Source organism: Eumetopias jubatus, unplaced genomic scaffold (assembly GCF_037043125.1).
Source record: "Eumetopias jubatus isolate StellerSeaLion01/CBP00866 unplaced genomic scaffold, mEumJub1_p1.0 scaffold_16, whole genome shotgun sequence".
Lineage (NCBI taxonomy): Eukaryota > Metazoa > Chordata > Mammalia > Carnivora > Otariidae > Eumetopias > Eumetopias jubatus.
In genome coordinates, this window is record NW_028274822.1 from 36531664 (window position 1) to 36554926 (window position 23263).

General features: G+C 42.7%; 1 protein-coding gene across 7 annotated transcripts in view; it reads right to left on the minus strand.

Moving 5' to 3' along the window:
• Window positions 1-23263, minus strand: part of FHOD3 (formin homology 2 domain containing 3) — a 453128-nt gene that overhangs the window by 75729 nt on the left and 354136 nt on the right. For 6 of the 7 annotated variants that reach the window (XM_028098359.1, XM_028098360.1, XM_088019284.1 and 3 more), the window contains 3 exons: window positions 18251-18385; window positions 13976-14026; window positions 7491-7705 (listed from right to left, as the gene is read on the minus strand). In XM_028098359.1, the coding sequence (XP_027954160.1) occupies window positions 7491-7705; window positions 13976-14026; window positions 18251-18385 (401 nt within the window). The remainder of the gene's footprint in view (window positions 1-7490; window positions 7706-13975; window positions 14027-18250; window positions 18386-23263) is intronic. The other variant, XM_028098361.1, reaches the window with a different exon arrangement.

Consider the following 23263-nt stretch of genomic DNA (forward strand, 5'->3'; position numbering starts at 1 on the left):
AAGATAATCCAAGTAGGCTTTAGAAAAGATGCTTCAACTAGATGGCTAAGAGCCCCGTGGGCACCAAGAGGAAGAGGGCTCTCGAGCACAGAAGCACAGAAACGTACATAGCACCTTTCAGGTAGTGACTGTGGTTTGGTGCTGATGCAAAGTAACAGGTAGGGGTGGTTGTGGAGGTAAAAGACTGGTAGTAGGGCCTGGATAACCAAAGTCTTGAATGCCATGTAAGGTCTTGTCTTTATGCCATAGATAATGGAGAGCCACTAGAGCTGTTTAAAAACAGATATGATTTTTTTTTTTGGCTGGGTTGCTAATAGGAACCTGGAAGATATGAGATCTATTAGAAGTTACTGAAATGATCCAGATGAGAGATGGTTAAGAGCAGGAGTAAGGCATTGGCAACAGGGAGACAGGAAAGAAGGCTGAGCTGAGAGAAAGAAGCACAGGAACACTTGGTGGTTGCATGTAGGTGCGAGTATTAAGGGAGGAGTAAAAAATAATATGCATGCTTCCAGCTTAAATGACTAGGCCAAGAGAAATGGTCTAAACCAGATGAGGATTGGAAGGTATGAACAGGTTTGGGGGGGTAGGGAGTTTACGGGTGAGAGATGGGTGAATCTCCCATCTGAGTGCCCCTGACGGGCACCTGTTGAGTGTGACATATCTGTGGAGCATTCAGATGCTGATGTCTAAGGAGGTTGGATACATGTGTCCTGAGCTCAAGAAGGCCAAGGCTGGAGATGCAGACCTGGAGGTTTTCATATGGTAGGTAGTTAAGAATCACAGGTGGGGATGTTGAGAAAACGGCCAGAAGTTAGGTATAAAAACAGAGGGTTGCTGGGAAAGGTCCCTTGGAAAAACCCAATACTTAGGAGGCAGGCAGGAGAAGAGTCAGTAAGAAGACTGAAACAGAATGACGAGAAAGATAGATAAAGGATGAGAAAACAGTGATGAGAAATGCAGAAGATATGAAAGCCAAATAACATGCTGAGTCTGGAAATTATCTGGGGGATACATAAGGAAGGACCAAGAACTGCTCGATCTAGAGAGTCAACAAACATCTACTGGAACTTCCAACTGTATCTGGTGGAAGCAGGTTTCTCAGAGGATGTTCCAGCTTCCGAAGGCTCTAAAGATTTGTGCCCTGTTCAGAGGCAGCTAAGATGCACTGCAGGGTCACTGACCCCAGGAGTTCTCTTGGAAAAGCATACTTTAGGGACAGGAAAGCTAATATGTGATTATTCCGCCACAGTGCAAACAGTCTATCATTTTGCACAAATGCCTTATCAGGGTGGGTGAGGGAAAGACAGGGGTGGTAGAGTGGGGGCAGGGGTGCTGGAGGGAAAAGTGGAGTGGCAGAGTGGTGATCGAGGTCCTCACCACAGGTTAAGAATGCTACAAGGAACCGGGTAGTTACTCGTCTTTGTTATTTCTCAGTTCTTAGTCAACGACTCTGGAAATTCAAAGTTACCACACTGACTGAAGAATGCTCAGTGTTCCTATCTGCGGAGGCCTCCTGAATGTCCCCGGGATCTTCTGCCCAAGGCTCCCACCTGGGATGAAAGGCACTGATGTCTTTCCAGATTCCCTGTTAGCACCTCCAGATGTAGACAAGCTCATTCACCCCCAGTGCCTCCTCCAGACTGGGTCTTGCAACTCCTGATGCACCTTCCTTTTGTCAAATAAGAACAAACAAGCTAATTCCTGTTCTAAAGTTGAATATTTTGTTTCTGTTAAACAGATTTTTAAGATGCAAATTTGTAAATCTGGTTAAAAACCATTATAATCCAATGCTTGGAAACAATTCTCCATGGGTTTCTTGTGTTTCTGCAGTCTTATGAGCAGAGGCACTGACAGTCTTAGTTCTGGGATATCTTTCTAAAGATGTGTGCATAGCAAATGGCCTTGGAAGACACAGGTGGTGTCTCCCCTGAAGCAAAGAACTGGCTGGTTTATAGCTCACTGTGATAAAGATAATGTGTCCCTCTGGGACAAAAGGAAGACATGTTTACTGCCCACTATAAAAGATGTGGGGTCCCTAAGTTCAAGGTTCCTCTCTGTGTATGCAGCCATCACTTGGGCCTACTCACATCAACTTGCAGGAACTGGGGCTAGGAGAAATGGCACAAATGCTGATACTCTGGCTACTACTATTGCTGTGAATAATGAAGTCCATTGTCTCTGACCCTGCAGTTTCATTTCTTGTGCCCCCATCCATAAAATTGTGGCAAGCTAACTTATTAACTTACAAGTCTGTAAAGTCTTAGAGCCTTCATTTTTTTTTTAAGATTTTATTTATTTATTTGACAGAGAGAGACACAGCGAGAGAGGGAATACAAGCAGTGGGAGTGGGAGAGGGAGAAGCAGGCTTCCCACCGAGCAGGGAGCCCGATGCGGGTCTCGATCCTAGGACCTGGAATCATGACCCAAGCTGAAGGCAGACGCTTAACAACTGAGCCACCCAGGCGCCCCAGACCTTTCAGTTTTTGATACCTAATTACTACCTATGAAATGATCAACATACCATTCTTTAACAACTTTTCTAATGCCATTCCATGCTTTGTCTTCACTTAAGCATACTTAACTAAGACTCATGCTTGATCTACTTTGAAAGGATTCAAGACTATGTTTTAAGATATGGTGCATGAAAACAGGCTGCAGGCAACGGTCATTTTCTATAGGAGGGGAAAAAGGGAAAGTTTTGCCCTTTTCCATTTTTAGAGGCAGAGAAAAAGCGAGGCAGGAAAACCCAATGATTTGCAAAGGCTCATAAAGCAGTTCCACAGCAGGTGTTGCAGGTAGTGCCTTGGCCTTGGGTAGAGTTTCTGAGAGATTTTGTCTAACTGACCAAATGGCATCAAGTTGTAGCAGTCAGGTGACGTGTGGGGAGGTGGGGCCGCCCTGAGTCACAGAACCACAAGGAATCTAGTTTCCTGCCAATTCATGAAATACTGGACTGGAGGTGTCCAAAAGCTTTATGCAAGGGAACCAGCATGCATTAGGCTGATGACTGATGATAGTCTATTGTTACTGTGCCAAGTGGAAACAGGATACCAGATGTTTCTGATTTCTGCCACCTGGATTGGGTAACTTAGGAGAGTGTCTACACCTGAAGGAGACTCAAGACATGTCACACAAGGTGACAAAGGTGCTCAATGACTGGTAACAATGACAACAGCTGTGATGATGAACGATGCCTACGTGAAAAATTATTATTCATTTAAGCCAATGGAACATTTCAGGATATAACTATAGGTCTATATTTTATTTCCAGGCGAGAGGATGAGGAAGAGTCCTATTTACCAGCACTTTTAAAAGCTTGGATCTGTGAGCGAAAATATCAGTACAGCTTGTCAGTAATTTCTGTAAATGCCTCCAGGTGAATGCTGGTGAGTAGGCCATGGCCATGTAGGTTATATTTTATATCTCGAAGGCCGAACAATAAGACATTTGGAAATATCTAGGAACCCAGGTCCGGGAAGGAAAAAAAAATCACCATTGAACATATTTTTCCCTGACATAAAATTAATATGGTGTGGTGAAGTTTTCAAATGCATCTCTAAAGTACTACTTCTGTGTGCAATGTAGAGAGCACCGAGCTAAAAGTAAGAAAAATAATCTAGCCACGATGTATGCTTTCATGGCTGCATTAGTGGGTAAAAGCCACTTGTGAATTCAGGACACTAACTGCTTTTGAACGGGAAAGGTAATTTCTCTCCACTTAGCCTTGGGCTGGACGCAGGTGTATCAGCCAGGGAACGAGAAAGCCATCCAGCGCTAGCCTCCAGGAAAGGCGGTTTTTAAACAGGGCCACCCGGCAGGGACCAACCTCAACACCCGGTTTTGAGATGCATGGTTTCTCCATTTTCTTTCCATGAAATAGGTTATGCAGATCTGACACCCACTAGGATAATAGCTTACTTGGCTAAAATGATCTCACTTGTGGGTACACAGATTATTTTTATTCCTCAGTAACTTCCTCAAGTGTCATAGCAAAGAACTCTCTCCCAATAAGAATACTGAACCTTTTTCTCTAATTAGTGAGAATAACTTATTTCCAGAGACATCTGTGAGTTTCTTACAATAATAGAAAGTAAACTTACTAGATATTCTGATCTATACTACCAGGGCTCAGTGAAAATAAGGAAAGGCTAATTAAAGCCATGAAGAGAGAGGCCCTTCGTGTTTACCTAAATTGGGGGCTGATTGTCTCCATTAATTGCAGCACACTGCAAGTGAGAACACATGTATGTGTTTGTTCCTCACTCGGGCTTGGTAGTTTCACACAGAGGAAAAATATTCAGACCATCACCACGAAGTCTAGGCAGTACTGGGACACACATCTGCTGTGAGCCACAAGAGGGCCAGATGGAAAAATAATTCAAGCACACACTGACTTGATGGTGGGGGTAGTGGCTTAAGTTATACAAAAGTTACAGCAGATTTAGCTGGCAAGTTTTTTGGCTGAAAGATCTCACTAGATGGCACATAATGCTATTGGTATTTTAACATTTACCCTGCCTTCTTTCTAAATATATTTTGTAAGAGAAAAGGTAAAGAAGTGTTTAATGTTTTCCTATTTTCTGTTATTAAAAATTCTCCAGAATCTTTAATAAAAAAACCCATAAAGTGACCTTTAATCCCGAGGTATATATAATTCAGTCACAAATATCTGTTTTTCCTTTTCTTTGCAAACATAACTCTGAAATGCCGGCCGCGGTGCACGCAGATATTGCGGAAGGAGTCAAAGGAAAGGGATGGTGTGGCATGAATGGGAACACCGCCACAAGTACTGGGGCGCCAGCACGTCCTGATAAGCGCCTGAGCTGAGCGTGAAAAGACGGGTTCTACTCCCCAGGGTGGTGCCAACAAGATCTGCAAACGATGGCCCCTTCCCATTTATTTGAGTCTCAGTGATATATGGATAGTCGCATCTCTCCCCAGCTTCCTCAGATGCCCGAGGTGTTAAACAGTAGCATTTGGGAGGGAGGGACAGAGCACTACACAAGGGTGAAGATGATCATCATGATTCCACAAGCAGAGACAACGAAAAAGTGAGTCAACCTGGGCATGTTTGGACCACAGAGTGCCAGGTGTTTGGAGCAGGATAAACATCTGGATGCGTGATTTGATTTTTTTTTATTCTTCCCCCAGATGTTGGGATATTGTAAATGTTAGGGGTAAGCAAAAAACTACTTTGAGTCTTTAAAAATGGGACCTGGTAAAAAGAACAGACTATGAATTGGAGGAATGAATCAAGTAGAACGCTTCAGAGAACAACAGCAAGCCAGGCTGAGAAAAACCTTGCTGCCAGTCCAACTTTGTGTTTCTGCCATAAGGGCAAAGGTCTCCAAATCAGAAGGAAGTCTCAGCACTTTTCTGAGACAGTCCTCTCATAGCATTTCTTCTTATACGCTTACAATTGCCAATTGTGTAATTCAGTGATGTATGAGGACCAGACTTTAGATTACTTTGCTGGTTCCGACTGATGTGGATAATTACTTAATGTATGACGGACAGCTTTCCCGGGTTCCACAAGAACCACTGCTTTGTTTTTTTTTGGACAAAGAAAACATCATACAATGCCATTTCATTAATTTGTAATTATGTCTCATTTCAAGCCCAGTATTCCTATTTCATATGCATGTGGTGTGATTTCAGTCGAACATTCTCCCAGTCTGAGTCCCTTCTCTGGAGAGGAAAATGACATCTACTATTAATCTTTCTGAAAGCATACTGAAATAACTTTATTTTCCCCCAATGCATATTGCAGGTACCCCAGATAAGTATTTTCTGTGTTCTTCCTGAAGTTTAAAATATTCTGCCTTTTGGGGCACCTGGGTGGCTCAGTTGGTTAAGCATCTGCCTTCAGCTCAGGTCATGATCATGGGGTCCTGGGCTCGAGTCCCACATCGGGCTCCCTGCTCAGTACTGGGCTTCCTGCTTAGTGGGGAGTCTGCTTCTCCCCCTCCCTCTGCTTGTGTTCTCTCTCTCTCTCAGTTGCTCTCTGTCTCAAATAAATAAAATCTTTAAAAAAATATATTCTGCCTCTTTAATTGGTTAGAACAGCCTCAAGTTTGACCATCACTGGGCAAAATACTCAAGGAACTGCCTTTTCATCACAAACATCAAGAGGACTAAAAGTTTTGAGGACAATTTTTATAGATACTGACAATTCTCTCTCGGCTTGGGGCCGCTGTGTATTTCCCAGTTTAGACAACCATTCTGTAAACTGGAGAGGATACAACTTTTAGAGTTAAAAGTCCCAAGATTAAGTGCTGAACCACAACTTTGCAGGGGAATGTTTTTCATATCGCCTCTGGCAATACCACAATTCAGATAGAGCAGGGATACCAGGCAGGGTCTGGAAAGCACAGAGCTGTCCTAGAACAGTCTGTTTTCCTGATTCTTCGAGTCTCAGGATTTTCAGACCGACATTACTCATCTATGACCGAGCCATCTGCCCGGGACAATCTTCCACGGCTCAGGGACCAGCAGGAACTGGATGTGATAGAAAGCCGCAGGGAAGCCAGCCTGCTCCTGCAGAATGAGCCCCAAGGCTTGGAGAGCCAGCGAAGACTTGGACAGACAAGACTGTTCCGTTACATCCAGTTCTGCTGAGTTCATGCAGTCCTGCCTTGTTGAAATCAAACTTGACGCCATATTTAGTCAGCCCTCTGAGAGTTAAAAGTTGAGCTTCTCTGTTGCCTTCCGTTGGCTAAGCCTCGGTCAGGCTGCAAGCCATAACACCCGGTCACACTGAACAGTGCTAGCTGCAGGCTCATCAACACGCAGTGTAGACGGCAGTGCCCAAGACCCATCCTCTCTGTTAATGTGAGAGAAAACGGACCCAACCGTCCTCAGAGCAATCAGGAAAACAGCTGATGCTCTCAGGCTGCAGTGCACAACACTGTTTTTCTCCAAATAAAGCTAAGATGACAGACAATTTCTCCAGGGAGAGCCTGTCTGTCTGCACACAAGCGTCTACACCCCCACCACACGCGCCAGTGATCACTACTATCTTCCCTTTCTCCTGCCTCAGTGTTTAACTTCTATTTCCACTAAGTCCGCATTTTCCTTGCTTGCTTTGATTAATTTTATTCTCCATCGGTTTAATTGGAAACAGACCCATAATTCCTAAGGTCAGAACATTCTAAAGTGGTCGCTTTACTGGGCAGAGCCAATAAATAAATAATGTCCAAATTATAGGGTACTAAGTTAATACCCTGTGATTTAGGAAGAAATGGCCAAGTAAGCCTTATTTTCAATATTCTCCCTTCTCAATGACCATGCACTGACAATCTTCACACATAATTTTGCTTTAACAGAAGTGGCTCTGAAGGCAGCTGGTTTATTAGTGTGGAGCAGTTGCTCTGAGTTTACCCTTAGTTACTACTTGGTACCACTTTGCACGTAGCACTGGTCCCTACTGCCCAGAAGCCTAACACAAATTACCCCATCAAAGTTCCCTCTACCATCCCAGCACTCACCTTGGGGATGCTGAGCTGTTCCCGGAGAGGAGGCGGCTCCCGGGAGAGCCTCTTGTGAGTCTAGAGATGGAGGGCTCCTGTGCAGAGAGGTGGGGGAGGCAGGGGCTGCTGGGGAGGTCAGGTCCAAGGAGAGGTCACCTCTGCCCCGGCTCACACTCCGGCTTCTCAGTTCCTTCTCGTGCGCCTCGGCTGCCAACTGTTCCAAGTATTTGTATCTGAAAGTTAAATTCCAAAGGGTTTCCGTAAAAACAATGAGGAGCCCGTGGCTGATGCTTGTTTATGGCTGAAACACCTGCAGAGTGAGCTGGTCTCCTGATGCACAGAGCACAGCACAGGGCTGGCTGGAGGGCCAGTCTGCCAAAAACAGCCAGCAAAGCCAAGATGCTAATGATTAAAAACCCCGCATCATTCATAACCAAACAAATTGGGAGAAATGGCAACATCACACGGTCTCCAGATACTGGATCACTGCTGCAGAATCCGATTTTGCTCTTTTAGGAAACATGTGTACAAATAAGCAAAACAGCAGTAATGCCCATTACAGAGCCCCAGCAATGACAGCTGAAAACCACACGCACTCAGAGCTTGCAGCTGTGAGATGGGAGGGTGCCTTGGTGCGGTGGAGAGAAACAATGCCCCCAAAATACCAAAAGGGGTTGTTGGACGAAGCCCTCCCTGAATTTCTGAACCTGCTTCAATGCTAACAGCAATGCGACTGGAATTCACTTTGTTCTCTCAGTGTCGACCATGGAAACTTTTTTATATTCTAAAATATTTCTGAGTAGGACTCAGCCATCCAATAGCTTGGACCTGACGTCACATATAGTTTATTCATCAAAGTCAGTTTAAAAGAACAAAGATACATCTGTTTTGCATTTCAGGCAGGCAGAACTCACTGTTTATTAAGACCAGCTACCAATCATATTCCTCATAGTGCGCTTTATAGATCAGACCAAAATAACTTTGAAATATGTGCCTCTTCCAGATGTCTGCTAATTTTACCATTATTTGTTCAGAAATAAATTTCTGAATTCAGCTGGAGCAGGTTTCTATCTCACCAACCACTAAACTTTGAGGCAGGTTATTCAAGACCCTCACTCACATCCACCCAGACTCACTGCTTCAGTTCATCCCAATGGGCAAGCCCCCCAACTCTAGCCCACCGGAGCCCCCACCAGACGCTGCACACGGCATTCTGAATTGACTCGCATGAGAAAGGCAGAGCGCATATATAAAACCTTTAAAAAGAAGGCATTGAAAAAGCATGCATTTCTTCATGCATCCATAAGGTGGGTGTGGCTCCCCCATGTCTGTCTGTCCGCGGTCCTCACCCCTTCTCCCTGCCAGGCCAAAGGCAATCTGCACTGCAGGCCAGGCTCACATGCGTATCTCCCTCAGCGAGGCCTGCCTTGACCACCACAGCTGGAAGTGATCTTGGCCTTGCCTCTGAACTCATGTCGGATATGTAGTCCATTCAACTCAGATGGCATTTTACATTTACTGCCTGGCATATTTAGTCATCTTTTCACATGTGTGTGTCTGTTCTCAACAAGCAGATAATAGGATTTCTGAGAACAGAAGATTAGCATCCTTTGTTCTTTCCCTCGGCGCCTTGCATTTGCCAGGCAGAGGAGAAGCAGGCAAAGTGTGTGGCGAGGAGCCTTGGAGGCAGCACCCCACCTGCAGAGGTCTCCCTGCAGCACCTGGAGGCCCAGGGTGGCAAATGCATCGATCTCACTTGCTGATAAAGGTGCGTGATGGGTCTGCCCACACAAACGTCTGGGGCATTGTTTGGAGAGCGGCTGCCTCACGGTGACAGGGCGAGGGAACTCTGCCCAGACAGAAAGCTTCAGAAACTCTGGACTTTCCTCACCAACAATGTCACCTCTCAAAAGGTAGGAGAGGGAACAAAAGGAAGCTATTTCTGAACTTGGACCAGCAAGGAAAACCACCTGGCTGCGGAATCTTGGAAGAAAGTGACCATGAGGGCAAGACTCAGAGTCCTAACAGGAGGCAGGTTCTAAATGAGGTGGTGGCACCCTCAGGCCAGCAATGCTGAGAGCCCAGGAGGGGTGTGGGAGGTATCCCCACGCTGAGTCCAAGCCTTCTGCCACAGGAGAAAGGGGTGGCCAAGAAATGGAGTGCAGACAAGGAGACCTACAAAGGTCCAAGGCTACAGGCCAGAGGACAAGCCATTTATGACCTTCATTTCCGGTGGCCCAGTGCTGGATCTGGCCTCTCCACAGCCCTACCTGTGGGCAGCCAGACTAGCAGGGATGTGGGGTTCACCTCACTTTCCAGGGGATGCCAGGGGTTGTTCATCCACGGTCTGGATAGACAGGACTCAAGGGTTTCCTGCACACCCTCTGCTTCACAGATGTCATCCATAGAGGATCCAGAGGACATGGGAAGAGTCAAGGATTTAATATGAAATCTTCTGAGGAGGCTTACCTGGTAGACAAAAATTGCAGGGGAGAAGGCCTGGGGACTTGTCTGGTGGGTATCAAGTTTCAGTTTTACGAGACGGAATGAGTTCTGGAGACGGTCACACAACAATGTGACCATACCTACCAATATTGAATTGTACGCTTAAAATGGTTAAAATGGTAAATTGGACATTATGTGTATTTTGCCACAATCAAGACTTTTATTTTTACTTATTTTTTTTGAGAGAGAGAGTGTGCACATGTGCGTGCAAGTGGGGGCGGGAGGGTGCATAGGGAGAGGGAGAGAGAGAGAATCTTAAGCAGGCTCCACACCCAGCATGGACCCTCATGACCCTGAGATCATGACCTGAGCCGAAACCAAGAGTCAGACGCTTAACGGACTGAGCCACCCAGGCGCCGCCCCCCCCGCCACAATTAAAGACATTTAAAAAATGGCAGGGATGGGGGGCTGGCACCGAGGTCAAGAGTGACTAAATCTGGGGCGCCTCGTGGCTCAGTCGTTAAGCGTCTGCCTTCGGCTCAGGTCATGATCCCAGGGTCCTGGGATCGAGCCCCACATCGGGCTCCTTGCTCAGTGGGAAGTCAGCTTCTCCCTCTCTCACTTCCCCTGCTTGTGTTCCCTCTCTCGCTGCCTCTCTTTCTGTCAAATAAATAAAATTAAAAAGTGACCAAATCTTTGTGGAAGAGCAGGGTCAGTGTCCATGTGCAATGGGCCAGAGATCCTGGGAAGGGCTAAGCCACCTGGCATTAACTGCTGTACAGCTTCACAACCTCTCCTGACCCATGTCGACCTCTGGCAGTCCCTGCAGAAGAAGCTCGCCCTAGATGACAACCTTCCCTTACAGACACACTGAGTGCCCTGAGAGGCCCAACAGTACCTGATCCCAGGAGCCCAGCAGCCCACGAGAAGGCGATCGTATGTCCCCATGGCTTTACCCGACAGACTCTCTTGAAGTTTCCTGTGTGCAAACCCTGGGTTTTCCATCCCTAGACCACAGCCTCAAGGAGAGACTTTTCACCTTTCCCACTTTCATCTAAACATCTCTGCCTGTATCTTTTGTTTATTCATTCATCTTTTCATTATTTATTGAACATTTGTTGAGTGCCTGTCATGTGCTAAGAGCTGCCGTAGGTACTAGAGATTTTATAATAAACAAGAAAACCCCCACCCTCGTGGAGCTCACAGTTCAGTGGGAAAGATAGGCAAACAAACCTTAGGAATGAATTCACACAGCCGCCAAGGTCATGGGCTGCAGGGGTTGGTAGAACAGTCGAGGGAACATATATAGGGCCCTGTAGAAACTGCTTGACTTGAGATTAACCCAAACCTACTTACTGATGACTCTTCCTGCCACTCTCCTACTTATGAACTCTCCCTTACATTAAACCGAAATCTGGCTCCTTCTCAGTTCTACTCTGTCCTCAGACCTGCCAAGCCATGCTCAGAATCCTCCCTTACTGCTTCACTCATCACTTTTATGCATCATTTCTCCAACCCTAGCCCAGTCCTGACCCTTGCACTCTGTTCCCGTAACCCCCACTTGTCATAGGCATTTCCTATGCCATCCACCTTAGACGAATCCCTGCCCCAACCTCACCCCAACATGTGTTCAGCCTGGATCTTGTTCCTTCTTATTCCCTTAAAAAGATTATTTGTGAATGTCACTTAATCATGATCAGATAAAGCCTTTCTCCTAATACTACAAAAAAAAAAAAAAAAAAAATCAGAAGTACCACCTGAACAGAATCTTACTCTGGGTCTGCACCATTGTCAATAAAATAGTTTGCCTGAGATTATGGAATGAGATAATAGGAAATAAATCAAAATAAAATCAAATGTGCCTGGATGGCTATTACACCTCAGAAGAGCAAAAGCACACTCCCCTTGTTATACTACAAACCTCAGAAAACCCTCTGCTGTGACTCTGGCCATGTTTCTCTGAGTCATTGCATTTAGAGTAAGAGACGTGGGAGCCAACAAACACACCTGGCTCTACCAAGAGTTGCTGGGGGCGCTTGGGTGGCACAGTTGGTTAAGTATCCAACTCTTGGTTTCAGTAGTGACCTCAGGGTCATGAGACTGAGCCCCCTGTGGGGCTTCGCACTCAGTGGGGAGTCTGCTTAAGTTTCTCTCTCCCTCTCCCCTTCCCCCTTCTCTGTCTCTCTCTCTCTCAAATAAATAAATGTTAAAAAAAAAAACTTTCTATGGAGTCCTCTTCCTTATTTCTGAACCTCTTTCCACCTCTGATCTCCAGTTTCCCCATCCATTTCTGAATCCCATTATACTTGGAAAGCTTATCTTTTCCTGGTCTACCAGAAAGCCCCAACAGCTTTCCAAACAGGGACAAAAGTTTATATCCCTCTCTCCCTTCTTCACCAGGTAACTCAAGAAGCACACTAACCAAGAAAAGTGACTGGTCCAAACCAAAGGGAAATTCTTGGCTGCTTCCATAACCCTCCGTGTAAGCAGAGATGGGGCCCACATGAGGCCATGGAGAGCTCACTCCCATACCAGCGAAGAAGGCCCAGACAGATGGGTGGCATGGGGCAAGGACTGATGTCAGAACAAGAGGAGCCAGGAGACGAGTGGCAAACACCCCTCTGTATAGGTTTTCCAGGCATAAGTGCTGCTGTGCTTTGCTATCCAGAAAGAGGGAGGCTTCAATCCTTTGGGAAAATTCTGAGGTCAGTCTGAGCCAGTACAGGCCTTGATATCTCCCCAGAAGCTTTCAAGCCTTGCTTGTGCAGATATAACCTGACAGTCAAGTTGTCAAAGGCTCAAAAAAAAAAAAAAATGCAGAATCTGGAGGGAAAGCTAAAAAATAAAATAAAATTTGGTATCTTAAGCCTGGGCATGAAGTCGACAGCATTTTCAGTAAAAGTCTATGTCCTCCAAAGTCAAAAATGGGTATGAATTAGAAAAATAGAAGTTTCTTGTTTCTTTCACTCTAAATTTGCTGGCCACAACTGGTTATTATGATGGCAATAATCTAATAAAACACTAGAATTAAAGCAATGCCATAGTTTTATTTCTAAGCCTGACCTAAGGATCTAATTGTTTAATTGGTCACAGGCAGACTCCATCCACTCTTCCCTGCCCTCAGACTGTCTTGAACTATTTAGCTGAAGGTGTCTAAGACAATTCAGCAAAATTCCACTTATTGGCATAGTTCACAGATGGTGAGGTTCCCAACCGGCTCTAGTATGAAATCAGCCTTTTCATTGCTCCATGTACTATTGCCATCTGGTGGTGGAGGGAATTGCTACAGGGTCAAAACTTGCCCTTTGCTCGTTTACTTCCAAAAACAGTCTCTCTTGCTTATCTTAGTTTATCAGACATTGAATACATTCACTTTGGATATTTTAGTAGGATTCAAAGCATGGTGCCATTGAAGGCACAAAACAGTTCAGAGCTTAATATTCTAAATAAAGCTGTGGGTTCATTTGCTCATTTATTCCATCTATCCTTCCTAAGTGCCTGCTATGGGCCAAGCACTGTGGAGGGCACTGCGACAACAAGGAAAGTGAGACATGGGTCCTGCCGCCTAGGAACTGAGAACAGTTCGGTAGGGAGGCAGGCAAGTGGTCAGACATATCCTGCAAGAGTCTCAGGAACGTTTGGCACCTCAGTCCACGCCTGGCATAGCATGCACCTTCAAATATTTGTTAAAGGAATGCTGAATGAGCGACCTGGAAGCACACAGTAGGGACACCTACCCCAAGCTCAGTGGTGGTGGTGCAGGGTATTTAAAATATATACCATATGTCAATCTGCTAAACTAATGTGCTCATGTGGAGAGGAGTCTGGAGGAACAGACATGTATTTCACACCATGATGGCACCCATACAAAATCTGTACTTTCCTGGAAAATTTAGATAACTAAGACACTCTATTCCACAAAATACCAGTTACCCAAAGTCTTAGATATCTTAAGTGAAGCTATTTATTTTAACTAACACAGTGTCCTTAGCATGCTTGGTTAGGAATGCAAAGTCAAGTGACATTCGGTTGTAATGGGAAAGAAGAAATATACAAACCTTTCTTCTCTTGCTTGTCTTTGCTCCTCTCTTTTGTCTAAATACTCTCGGCTAATGGAAATATGCAGGAGAAACAAAATAGGGAAGGAAAATAACAGAATTAGATGCTCATGAAATTGCCAAGAAATTATTGACAGTGTATCATGAAAGACTTTATTGCCTCAGAAGTGGGAAGTGGTTGTGTTGGATTTAAAAACAACAACAACAACAACAACAATACAAAGGCTACACTTTAAAAGTACTAAATATAATGGATTTCCTATAAAATCACAGGGATGAGAACATGGAAGACTACAATTAAAGAAAGAAGAATTTAGGTATATGGGGGAGAGGGGAGAAGAAAAAACTTTTTAAAATGTCAAACAATACACAAGTAACATATGGCAATTGCAAGCAAGCAATAGCTTTCAGAGACTATTAACATCCAATCAAATTCTGGTAGGTTCCACAACTTTCATCTCAAGAATTAAATCTGGGTGGGTCCAGGCATCTTGGCCATTTTGTGTGGCACTCCACAGTTTGGACACTCATCCCACAGTGCAGGATTCTTTCTCTTCACCCTTCACATTCCCAGTTTCTATGCAGGGATCATGGGAAGCTCTTACTTTGCACATTTTCTTGTTTGCACTCACAAAATGCCAAATTTCGTCCAATTTTAATGTTTGTTGTCCTGCTCCAGTTGATGAGATTCCAGCTTGAATCTAAGTTTAAGACTTAAGATCAGCCACTTCTCAGTGGACCACTTATTTTCTTGAAAAATTATGACTTCATGGTTTTCTACACCATATCTCACAATGAAGTTAAGTATTCTACCCCTCCATGCACTGGTAACAGGATACGAAGGGACAGTAAGTCAGAGCAATTAAAGCAGGAGAAGGAGAAAACTAGCAAAGACCCGGATTTGTTATCATTTATAAGCACCTGCCCTCATCATTTTCCACATTAGAACCCAGGAAGCTTAAGATCATATTCAACAAAAATAACAACAGATAAGGATGCTTTGCAAGGGAAAAAGCACAAGAAGACTGAGTAACTTAATAAAATGGCTGAAGAAAGGTCAGCCATTTGGGTAATCCCAGGGACTACTTGATAAAGCTTTTCCTATTTCCTTTTTTGAATTTCTTTTCATTCACGTCCTAAGACTTTCAGGATGGAACTACAGTCATCATAATTAATAGCTGTATGTAGTCTGTCCTGATGATCAACATTCCTTCTTGGACAGAGTTGTTTTGCCAGGATCTCTCTGTGTCTTAAATGAGAAGTGAGACCCACTTGGGATCAAGAGCAAATAGTGGATAGTTACAAGTTCAGTCTCTGCCTACATACATACATACAGACAGGCAGACAGCTTAATATACAGTACAATGCACTCTTGTCCTGGTCTTCTGGGACACTCAACTATATGAGTGCGAGGCATTCTGTTATTGTTCTATAGGTCCTTGAGAGACTGTACATTTTTTCTAATGTTTTGCTTCATTTTTTGGATTGGATAATATTTCTATTGTTCTATCTTCCAGTTTAATGACCCTTTCTTCTCTCATCTCCACTCTGCTATTGAACCCATCCAATGAATTTTTCATTTTGATTACTGTATTTCTCAGTTCTATAAGTATTTCCATTTGGTTCTTCTTTATAGCTTCTACTTCTTTACAGAGAATTATCTTTTCATTAGTTTCAAAAGTATTTGCTTTTACATCTTAGAACATGTTTATAGTAGCTGCTTTAGTCTTTGTCTGATAATGACATCTATGTCCTTCTGCAATTAGAGTATTTTGATTCTCTTTTTCCTTTAAGATTCTCCTGGGTTTTTTTTTTGTGTGTGTGACAAGTTACTTTGGATTGCATTGGGAACATTTTAAATATTTTGAAAGGAGACTCTGGGTCTTCCTTGAATTCTATAAAGAATCTGGTTTTGCTTTAGCAGGCAATCAACTAGGTTAGGTTCAGCCTGCAAGTTCTGACTGCCTTCTGACATTGGTTCTGATATTAGCTCAATTTTCAAATACTTTTAATTTTCTCCAAATCAAGCCCTTGTGTGCACCCATCCAGTGGCCAGTCTGGGACACTCTGTATTTAGTTCTCAAAGTCTGTGATGTAGTTTAGGGTTTAAGCTACATGTGTACAACTGCAGATGAGCTAGGAGTGCTCTCTTGATTTTCTACTCTTTGTGGCCTTCCTATAATTTTCTGGCTTCCCTGGGTCTCCCTTCCTGCTCCTCTAGCCAGAAAGCTTGAGCTTTATCTTCTATGCTCTGCTGCTACTTTCAGTAACTCCATCTGCACCCATCTGCAGTGTGCCAGAAGGACACAGAGGGAAAAAAAATGGTGATTTCCCTAGCGCTCTTGGAGTCATAGTTCCTCTGGTCAGAGGAAGGTTCTCCTTGAGTTTTAGGCACCTATGGACACTGCTGCCATCATTGTGCTTCTGTAACAACATAGTTTCAAGGCTGGGGTAGGAAAAAAGGGGGGAAATATGAAAAACAAGACATTTCTCCAGTCTCTGACTCTTAGGACCTCTGTTTGCTGCTCCTTGGTCCAGAAAGAGAGGCTCTCTCTTAGAGTTCTCAGTTCACACTTAGTATGTGTTTCTGGGTTTTGGGGTACCTCTGAGGACACACAAGGTGATAGTGGAGGAAAAGAAGGGTATGCTCTCACTGGCTTGGAACTTTGAAGACTAGCCTCTGTCCCCAGTTCACCTGCTCCCTTTTACAGTAAGGAATTTTCAGAGCTCCACCCATTCCGTCCATGATTTCTGATTGCATTCAGTGATGAAGTAGAAGAGACAGGAGGGAGTATGCATATTTCATCTTCCCCCAAACTGGCACCCAGTTTTAATAGGTTTTTCCAACAAAATCCTTATATATGTCAACGAATCTCTGAATCTTCCAAGTGTTTCTGTCAGATTCTCCACTTCTACTTGGCAGCAAAATATGCAAATCTCTCAGAAAGCCCTGCTCAGGAAGGATTTAACCTGTTCCAGTGGTTTTACAAATGGTCTTTCCAGAAGTGACAACTTCCAAACTTACCTCCTAAGAAATAGTGTATACAGGTGTGGCATTTCCATGTATAATTTGGGAAAAGTCTGACAGCTCAGGGTATGCCATGCAATCACAGTGGAGGAATGATGTTGGTTTACTTCATGCAGGCCATTAACCCAGCCTTACAAAAGCCAGGATTTGCACTTCACCCAAGACTTGGGAGATTTGTTTCCATGTAATAGCGTTACAGTTAAGGCAACCTCATAACTCTGCTTATATTTTGACCATCTCTACAATCACACATACTCTCCTGGGTTCTGAAAAAACATATTGAACTTGTAAATCCTCCCTGACAATGTTTTATACTCTTTATGGGTTTAAATGGGAGTAATTGAAGGGAATACTGTTTGCAAAAGAAATTGAACTGAGGAAACAGGAAGTGAAGATGGGGTGAGAAAAGAAAACAAGAAAGAACATAGAAGGTCTAGGAGCAATGACTGGGAAGATGACAAAGGGGGAGATTAGGAGAAGGAGAGGAAGCAGGGAAAGGAAGAGTAGAAGGAATGAAATGTGTGAGGAAAGACTCAGCAGGTGTCCATAGAGCACCACACAGCACGAAGCTCAGGGGAGAGAAGTGGAAGGAGGTCGACCAGGAGGCTGGGGGAGAACAGGTGCACAGGCTGGAGCTGGAGGAGAAACAGAGCAATGCTGGATTCAGCGGGGATGGACAGGCCGTGACAGGAACACAGCCTCAGAGCTGGTTGGAGACCAAAGAGATCAGTGGGATAATGGGCTGGGAGTAATCGTCAGAATGGCTTTCTCCTCCATAGGAGGAGAGATTATTGTTCAAAAAAATACACTGAAAATTGCTACAGGGAGCAAAGAAGCAAACCAGAAAGTGGGAAAAGCATCTTCTTTTGGCATCCAATAGAATATGAATAAAACAGGAGTACCTTTAGGGGGAAATGACAAATTAAGTTAAGACAATTAGGCTCTCAGTCTTCAGGAAGGCCTGGATAAGACCATTTTAGATAATGGAGGACCCCAAAATACACAAGTTCCTAATTGTATTTGGCTGGCTTTCTGTGCTTCCTGCCATATGGTTAGAGGAAAAAGGCCATAACAAGCCAGAGCTAGCCCATTTCAGGAATGTCTTGCTGTTCCTTAAAAACAGAGGCAGAATCTAAAGCAAACATATTCTTACCTAACCCCTCAGACCAGTATTAATCAAATAGAGCAGGAAGGTACATGCTTTAATTTTCAATTTGTTATTTACAAAATCTTGAAATTCCTCTTACTTGAATTTGTTCCTTTCTTCCCGTTCTATTCTCTGCAGTCTTTCTTCTCTCTCCTGCCGCCGCCGTGCTCTCTCTGCTGCCCATGACTCTTGGTGCTGTCTAAAGGGTGAGGTGAGAAGGCCACTCAGTGATGACCTAAAGACACAGAGTTCGGGCTTTAGTGGTGTGGCCTGCGATGAAAAGTACCCAAGCAGGAACCAGCCAGACTGCAGTTAGAACTGAGCGTCTGGTCCACTGATACCTAGGGATTGCTGGGGGAAAATAACTGAGCGTCTCAGGTTCTTCATCTGCAAATGGAGGTAAGTAACACACTTCATGTGCTGGAAGGACAAGAAGGTGGTAATGTGTATAAAGTACTAAGCACCATGCTTGGCATACAAGCAGTCATCAATAATGGTGCTGTTATTACCCAAAAGAATTCCAGTAATATGCATAACATAAATACAGGTTCATTCTCACCCTCCCCCTCCCTCTCTCTCTCTTTATAGAGAGGTACACACACATTTTAAATTTGTCTACAGAAAGATTATATAGAATCAACATTCAATCTAAAACTGTTTTCTTACTCAGCCATCAATAAAAACAATGAAATCTTACATTTGCAACGACACGGATGGAACTAGAGGGTATTATGTTAAGCAAAGTCAGTCAGTCAGAGAAAGACAATTATCATATGATCTCACTCATATGTGGAATTTAAGAAACAAAACAGAGGATCATAGGGGAAAGGAGGGAAAAAGAAAATAGACAAAATCAGAGAGGGAGACAAACCATAAGAGACTCTTAACTATAGGAAGCGAACTGAGGGTTGCTAAAGGGGAGGGGGTGGGCGGATGGGGTAACTGGGTGATGGGCATTAATTACATGATGTAATGAGCACCTGGTGTTTTTTTTTTTTTTTTAAAGATTTTATTTATTTATTCACAAGAGACAGAGGGAGAGAGAGAGAGAGAAGCAGAGACAGAGGCAGTCTCCCAAGGAGCAGGGAGCCCGATGCGGGACTCGATCCCAGGACCCTGGGATCATGACCTGAGCCGAAGGCAGATGCTTAACCATCTGAGCCACCCAGGTGCCCCAACACTAGGTGTTCCTTACAAGTGATGAATCACTGACCTCTACCTCTGAAACCAATAATACATTATATGTTAATTGAATGCAAATAAAATAAAATAAAAATAAATCTATCTTTAGGACAGAAACTGTTTTCTATTTTATATATGCTAAAAGTATTTTACTGTACACTAGATTCTCAATAGACCCCCTCAAAATAATTGTGTCATCTTAAAACAGGTGTTGGGATAACAGATGAAGAAAAAAAAAGACACAGCAATGGTCTGAAATCTGATTGGAATTAAGGAAATTTCATTCTATGTCAAGAAGCACCCGAGAACATACAGCATGTTCAAAGCACTTGACTCGTGGTGATACCACACAATCTGGACTGTCCACTGAAGATGGCATTGTGGGGACAGCCAGCTATGGGAGGCCTCAGTGAGGGATCATAGGGGTGGATATCACAGGAAATGTTAAGTCAGGAGAATGGGTGGGAAAAGGGAAAATTATGTAAGCACGTGAACAATAAGGAAGGGAGTTTGTTGGGAAGAGGAGTCTGTTGGACCTCTGGGGAATAATAAAACAAATCTGTATGGACAAGGAGGCCTTAATTTATTGAAAAAAAATTCCAAGACTAAGATATAACTATTTCTCAAATATTGGTTGGGTGAAATCATACTGGAATTCAGTGAAAATATGCCTGCCTAGTGGAGAACACAAGGTTCCTTAGTGCAAGAGGAAGATGACTCTGGTATCACTCACATTCTGCCGTAAGTCCCACAGCTGTTCTCCCTAGAAAAGTGGGGTGCCTCTGGCTCTCACTCACAGGTGGCAGAAGTAGAGGGAAGAAACTGCCATTCCTGGTAGCTACAGGAAGGGAGAATCCTATACTCCAGGCTCACTAAGGAGCTACTCCCTCAGCCCTGGACACTCAGGCATGTATAGAATTTGATTTCTCCTTCACATGAATGAAGTCCAGACTATCTCAAGTTGCTCTTATTTATTTTTCTGTTACATGCAGCTAAATCTAAGCCACAAAGTGGAAAGGTTTACTATAATTCTCACACAGTGATAATTGTCATGGACATAACAGATTTTTTCAACTTGATTCATAAGTTTAACATGACAAAGGAACATATATACCCAATGCCCCAACTTAGAGAAAGCATTCTTCTCAAATACACAGAGACTGTCTAAAAACTGACCACCGATCCTGCCATAAAGCTCATAAAGAGACACCAAAAATTGGTTTCATATGGGCTACCTTCTTAACCACAATGCAACTGAGTTGAAAATAATAAAATTTAAAAATTGATATAATTGGAAAACTGTAAACACTTCTAAATAACTCAGGCCAAAGAAGAAAAGTATAGGGTCACCTGGGTGGCTCAGTTGTTAAGCGTCTGCCTTCGGCTCAGGTCATGATCCCAGGGTCCTGGGATCGAGCCCCGCATTGGGCTCCCTGCTACGTGGGAAGCCTGCTTCTCCCTCTCCCACTCTGCCTGCTTGTGTCCCCTCTCTCACTGTCTCTCTCTGTCAAATAAATAAATAAAATCTTAAAAAAAGAAGTAGAGAAAATTGGAAAATATTCAAAGGGTACTATAATGAAAAAGCTATAGGATGCTTCCATAGTAGTACCTAGAAGGAGATTTATTGCCTGCAGTGTTTATAATAGAAAAGAAGTTAACTCAATAATCTGAAAAGCAACAGTAGAATAAATTCAAAGACGGCAAAAGAAAGGAAATAAAGGTATGAATGAAATAGAGAAATCAAGATACATAGAGAAAATCAACAAAATCGAAGCTGATTTATAATTTTTAAAAATAATAATATATTCTGTCAAAATTGTTCAAGAAAAAAACTACAAATAAGCAATATTCAAAACTGGTATGTAGATATAACCACAAATATAACAAGAGACAAAATTATGAGAAAATGAGGAGAAATTTTTATGACCATATATTTGGAAACTTCGAAGAAATGGACAATTTTTTTTTTAAAGATCTTATTTATTTTTTTGACAGAGAGAGACACAGCGAGAGCAGGAACACTAGCAGGGGGAGTGGGAGAGGGAGAAGCAGGCTTCCCGCTGAGCAGGGAGCCCGATGCGGGGCTCGATCCCAGGACCCTGGAATCATGACCTGAGCCGAAGGCAGACGCTTAATGACTGAGCCACCCAGGCGCCCAAAATGGACAATTTTCTAAAAATAACTTACCAAATCTAAGAAACAGATATTTTAGAAAGCCCTATTAACCTTAAGAAATCGAACCAATTAATTACAGATATATCCATACACACCAAAATGAAATAACCCCCCCACAAGTATCAGATTTTTAAAGGTATTTTCTATAAAATAATCAAAGAAGAGCTCATTTTAATCATATACAGAGTTTCAGAGAATATAAAAAGCTCCCCAGCTCATGTTATGTGATTGCTAATACTCTGACACAAAAACCAAACAAGAACAGTATGAAGACAGAAACTTATATACTGACTGCAAATATAAACACCACTGCAAGATCTAAAATAAAATCATGTTTTGTTTGTCTAATGAATGCAAGGATGTTTAAGATGAAAATATCAATGACTGTAATTTACCACATTAATAGATATAGGAGAAAAGCCATGACTACCTCTGTAGATGCAGAAAAAGCTTTAAATGCAACACTCATTTGTTATTAAACAACACAACAACAACTTCAGCAAGCATAGGATTGGAGAGCACTGTCTTAACCTGACAATGGGTATTTAGCAAATTTTTTTTAAAACTATGGTAAACATTACTCAATGCTGGAACATTAAGAGCATCTTAATGTTAGAATTGATCAATCAGTGGGGAAATGATGGACTATTTAACAATTGCACTACTAGCCACATAAAGCAAAATACAATTAGGCCTTCCACATACCGAACACAAAAATAAATCCTAGGAGTTTTTGTGGAAAATGTAAAAAGCAAAACTTTGCAATGTTTAGGTCTCAAGAAAGAATTTTTATACCAGAAACCAAAAAGGGCAATTAAACAGGAAAAACTTGATACATTAACATTTAAAATTTGTATGCATTTTTTTAAGAACAAAGAGAAGCCACCACCTAGGAGGAGCTACTTGTAACACATATAAACCACAAAGGATTAGTATATGTACAACAAAAAGAACCAACCACTCCACATAAAAAAAAAAAAAAAAGAAACCACTCAGTGGAAAAATGAGCAAAAGATAATGGACATTTTGCTGAAGAAGAAAATTAAATGGCCAATAAATATACAAATGATCTCATCTTCACTAGAAATGAGGGAAAAAGAATGCAAATTAAACCCATAGTGATGTATTGTTTCAGATGTCTCAGATTGCAGATTGACAAAAACTAATGCCTAATGACCTGAAGCATTGGTACAGAACAAGACAAGAACTCTCTTATGTTGCTTCTGGGAGTCTAAGTTGATAAAATCATTTTGGAGAAGCACTTAATGCATTTGAAGATGTGCATATCCTACCACCCAGCAATTCCACTTTTAGATTTATACAAGAGAGCAACTTTTGCATGCTAAAGATGGCCAATACATACAAAAATACTGCATGTTACACTGTTTTGTATTGTTAATGGTTAATGATTAGAAACATCTATATAGAAAAAGATATATATATTTTTACAAAGAAATACCTTACACCTGTGAAAAACGAATAGAGTGAAATGGACTAACATGGGTGATTCTCAAAAGCACAATATATTTACAAGAAAAGTAGTTTGAAGAATATGAATAGTATGCTATTATTTATGTGAAGTTTAAATACACGCAAAGCAAAATCATACACTATTTAGGGATATATTTATATTTAGTAAAAATATAGCAACATATATGGAAATGATAAAACCAATTTCAGGTGGTCATCACTGGGGAAGAAAAAAATCAAAGGGACAGGGCTTCAATTTTATATACAATGTTCTTTATAGCTCCTA